The sequence below is a fragment of the Buceros rhinoceros genome, unplaced genomic scaffold (genome assembly GCF_000710305.1).
Source record: "Buceros rhinoceros silvestris isolate BGI_N320 unplaced genomic scaffold, ASM71030v1 scaffold31134, whole genome shotgun sequence".
NCBI classification, from domain to species: Eukaryota; Metazoa; Chordata; class Aves; order Bucerotiformes; family Bucerotidae; genus Buceros; species Buceros rhinoceros.
Window position 1 is genome coordinate 4,655 of NW_010409392.1, and position 4,401 is coordinate 9,055.

Sequence of the window (4,401 nt, forward strand, 5' to 3'; positions counted from 1 at the left end):
GCTGGTGCTGGTGGCAGGAGCGCGATGCCCAGCTCAGCACCTGGACCAGGAGGAGCCGAAAGGCTTTTCCAGCTGCTTACAAAGCACTTTTTCCTTGAACCTTGAATTAATGCCTCTTGCCTTTTTTTGCCCATCCAGCAGAACCACTTGCTGCCTCCGCTCTCAGTGGGGAGATAACTCACTTTATCATGTTGACAATACAAAGACAGCTCTCTGAAATTTCAGAAGTTTTCAGGCCTGAGGCCTTTGGCTCTTCAATAACAAAATCTGGGCCTCCAGGTGAAACACGGAAGTGTCAGGGAGAGGCGAGCAGTTGCAGGGGGTCTCACCTTGTCCTTCCCCAAGGGGAAGGGGCCAGGAGTCTGCAGAGACCCCATCAATCACGTGCCGCTGCATCTTCCTTTGGCAGCCCGCGGCTCCTGTGCTGAGGTAGCCCCAAACCTGCTCTGTTAACGACGGGTTCCTCTGGGATGTTCCCTGTGGGGGGGGCATGGCCGGAGCGTGGTGCCTGGCCGCCCTCCCTCCCCTCCACCTCCCGAGGAGGTAACGTGAAAGGAGCCGCCGCATTCCCTTCCTCCACATAAAATAAACACCGCTGGAGCCTAATTAAACTTAATAGTTCACAGGAAAGGCTTTAACACAGCCCAGACCATCTCAGGAGGGCTCTGAAGTTAAACGTGGTCTACACAACCCCGCGAGGAACTCCCTCTGCCGTGAAGGGAACACAAATTGCACCAAACTGCTGCTTTCCTGCCCTCAGCCCTCCCAACACAACCCAAACTCACCCACTCCCTTAAAATCGCGGCGACACTCATTTCCTGTGGCCTTGCAGCTCTGACCGCGGCACGTGCTCGCGCTGGGCATGTGCCTGGCTACAGATCACGGCGTTTCAGGGGATGCACTCACCTCTCTTCCCCTCGCACCCCCAGCAGTCTCGTCCTCACCAGCAGCTCCGAAACCGGTGCACATGGTTGGCTCGAAGGTGGCTTGGCCCAGCCCTGCCAGCACTGGGGTTTCTCCTGCTGGGCCGTGTCACCGTACGTCACAGGTGTCACCATCTGCCTGCTGCTGCTTCAGCTGTTAATGACTTGCCTTCTAAAAATAGTCCTAGTCTAGCTCTTCTTGGGCACCGTACTGGGCAGGAGAGCTGTGTCACACCGAGTTGGGGTTCTTTCGTGCCCAGTCGTGTCCCAGCCCTCTGTTTCCTGGCTTTATTAAGCCCTGTTGTACCTGCAGCAGCTCAGGAGCGTGCTTCAGGCCTGACTTTGAGTCAACGAGTTTTTTTACAAAGGCTGGATGCTAAATGCAAAGCTGACCATCTCTTTGGGACCAGAGAGCTTTGATTTCTTTGTCCTGTCTTTTGCTTTCATGTACCACGTGTTTTAAGCCAGCAGATCTTCTGTTGAAGGATTCTGCTCTGCCGAGTCCCCGAGACCTCGGCTGCATCTCTGGAGCCACAAGGCCTTGGCAATACACACGTTTTCTCCAAAAAGTATAAACCGTGACCCCAAGCAGGCGGAGCAGGCTGGATCAGAGCGTGCAGTCCCCACTGTGGCGATCAGAGCACAAGGGAAAACTGGTCCCCCTGCCCCAAAGAGGCAGCGACGTGTTTGGGAAGAAACTAGTGACTCAGAGTGGGGTGCCCGGAGTGGCGTTTCCAGCCAAGCAAACTCTCATGCGGCCCTTGACAGGCTTATTTTGGGCAGAACTGTCTGAACAGGCAGGGTTAAAACACAGCCAGCTCCTTTCGCAGTGGAGTGACTGCATGGCCAAAGCAGGAGGTCCCGTGTCCGGTACCTGCAGTGCTGCTGAAGTGCTTGAGAAGTGAAACCCCCCCTGAAATGCTGGTAGTGTTTGAGCGCTGTTAGCTGCAGAAGCTGGGGCTGCCCCTGCTGCTGGGAGCCCCGGCCTGTGGGTCAATGAGGGCTGTAAGGCAAAGCACACTTCACCCTATGTCCCTGTGCTCCCAGGTGGCAGCTGGGACTGGGAAAATCAGAGGGACTAGGGAGCTGCCCCCAGTTCATCCCGCTTTGCAGTAGAGCAGGTTTGGCAGGAGCAACCCCCCTCATTTTAATTTCTCGAAGCGAGGAGATTCCACAGAGATGAACTTCTCAATCTGAAGAGCATCCGCGAAAGAGCTGAGCAGAACCCCCCCAACAGAACCCCTTCCTCAGCGCAGGAGCTGGGCCAGGCAGGGCGTTGGGGTAGAACAAGAGGTCTTGGCTGAGTCGTGCCCAAATGACAGATCCTAAACTTTCCCCTCAGAGCATCCCCCGGGCGAAGCAGCTGGCAGCACACGTAGAACCAGGAGAACGCTGCCCTGAAATCTCCCCTTTTCCCTTCTGTTCCTCCCAAAATAAAGATGCATTTCGGGGGAGCTGGTTTCCCCGGCGCTGGTGGTGGGAGGGAGGGTTGGGCGCTGCGACCCTTCTGCGCCTCACACCCCTCTTGTTGCCGTTGCAGCGGTTTAGTGCCCCACATCCTGGGGGATGTCATCTTCCTCTGGTGCTGCAACCTCTTGGCCCACTTCATCAACACCTACGCGGTGGACGATAACGTGAGTGGAAGTGCTCGATGGAGGGTTTGGGGGTCCCCTACCAAGCACCTGCAGTTGTGGGGAATTAACGGGAGGTTCTTGGCCAATTCAACACCAATAGACACTGGGCTTTGAATAAAACACCGTGAAGTGCTAAAGACCAGCATCTGCCCAGGGCCGTGTTTCAGCTGCAGTTTGGGAGATCGGGTTCGGTAATGTCTTCCCTGATTCTCCACTCCCCTCTGCCTTCCCCTGCCCCATACCCTTCATCTCCGGCTCACAGGGATGTCAGGTAGTGACAGTGACAGCCTGGTGTCATCCACCCCCTCCACACTCCCTTTGGTTTCTCTTTCCAGTTCAGCCAGGCATCGGTGATCCGGAGCTACACGAAATTCGTGATGGGGGTACGTAGGCAACTGCCGCATCATTTCTCCTCTTCCTGCTGGCTGCCGGGTGAGAGCTTGCGGTCTGGGGGAAAGGCTGGTCTGTGCTTTTTTTATAAGGATAACTTTGCTCTCATGCAAAAGCTGAAAATAGCTTTTCTGAGCTGATGAACATGAGAGGCTGCCGGTTCTCTGTGCTTTCAGATCGCTGTGAGCATGCTGACGTACCCCTTCCTTCTCGTGGGAGATCTCATGGCAGTGAACAACTGTGGGTATGTCCGTCACGCTGAGATCTAAGGCTTTCCCTTCCTTTCTGCCAGCCCCTTGTCTCTTCCTCTGCTAACGATCGTAAAGCTTTCATACAGCACGGTAAACGGTGTGGCACCCTGCAGAGCTGGCTCGTTTCCTGTCCCAGGTTGCTTATAATTTTAGATCAGAGGGCACAGACAGGAGCGGCACAAAAGCTCAAGTGTAGAGCAATAGGGAGAGTCGTGGTGTGTGTGGTCCCAGCTGAACACGACCGTAGGCAGGAGGGATCAAAGGGACTGTGCTGGCTGTGGGGAGCGGCAGGAGGGAAAGCAAAGCACTTAATGCAGCGATGGGCGCAGCCAGGAGCGGGACCGAGTGTCTTTCCCCAATCCCACTGCTGCCAGAAGCCTCCTGCGTTCGTGTTTGTGGGATGGGGCTGGATCCAAGCCGCCGGTGTAGCGTTTTCCCAGTATCTGCTGAAGGGGTGGATACAGCGTACGGTCCTGGACTCTTAACGTACCCAGGTAAAGCTCCAGAGGTAATTAAATTACATAATCTGTTGCACTGTAATTAAGGAGCTGGTCATTTGGCCCTCAGCCCGGCTCAGACACTGCCTCTGTGTCTTCGCTTACACTCACTGTTGCTCTCGCGTTGCCTGTCTGGAGAACGTGACACCCATACAGACCATCTCGACTGTTTCTTGTTGCTGTGCAGGTTGCGCGCCGGCCTCCCGCCCTATGCTCCCACGTTCACATCGTGGATCCATTGCTGGAGGTATCTCAGTGCTCAGGTGAGGGAGCGGGGCTCACATGGGGCTCTGGGCTCCCTCTGCTCCTTTCCAAGTCTCCAGCGCTGCCCAGAAAGCACCTGTGCTGCGTCCTTGACATGGTCCATCACCTCTCTCCGTCCCTCCAGTTCTGGCACTGGTACCAGGCATGGCAGCACTGGTCTTGCCCTGGTTTGCAGCCTGCAGACTTTTAACCAGTGCATTGCACACGGCAAAGGAGGGTGGCTCTGCCCCCTCCACCCCACCTTCTCCTCCGCAGCAGCCCGGGGTGCTCAGGCCTCGCAGCGAGCACAAGTCAGGCCCTGCCAGACCAGCTGCAGCTCCCGGCGGGGTCTCGGCACGGCCACCCTGAGCCTCTGCTCTCTCTCCTCAGGGGCAGCTGTTCCGCGGCTCCAGCCTGCTCTTCCGCAGGGCACCCGTGCCGGCTGGCCGACTTCCACCCGCAC

At 56.6% G+C, this 4,401-nt stretch overlaps 1 protein-coding gene across 1 annotated transcript in view; it reads left to right on the top strand.

Annotated features, from left to right (window-relative positions):
* Nucleotides 1-4,401, top strand: part of LOC104492641 (mitochondrial carrier homolog 1-like) — an 11,256-nt gene that overhangs the window by 4,015 nt on the left and 2,840 nt on the right. Inside the window, exons 7-11 of the mRNA XM_010135224.1 lie at nt 2,464-2,557; nt 2,893-2,940; nt 3,124-3,191; nt 3,883-3,958; nt 4,329-4,373. Coding sequence (XP_010133526.1) covers nt 2,464-2,557; nt 2,893-2,940; nt 3,124-3,191; nt 3,883-3,958; nt 4,329-4,373 — 331 coding nt within the window. The remainder of the gene's footprint in view (nt 1-2,463; nt 2,558-2,892; nt 2,941-3,123; nt 3,192-3,882; nt 3,959-4,328; nt 4,374-4,401) is intronic.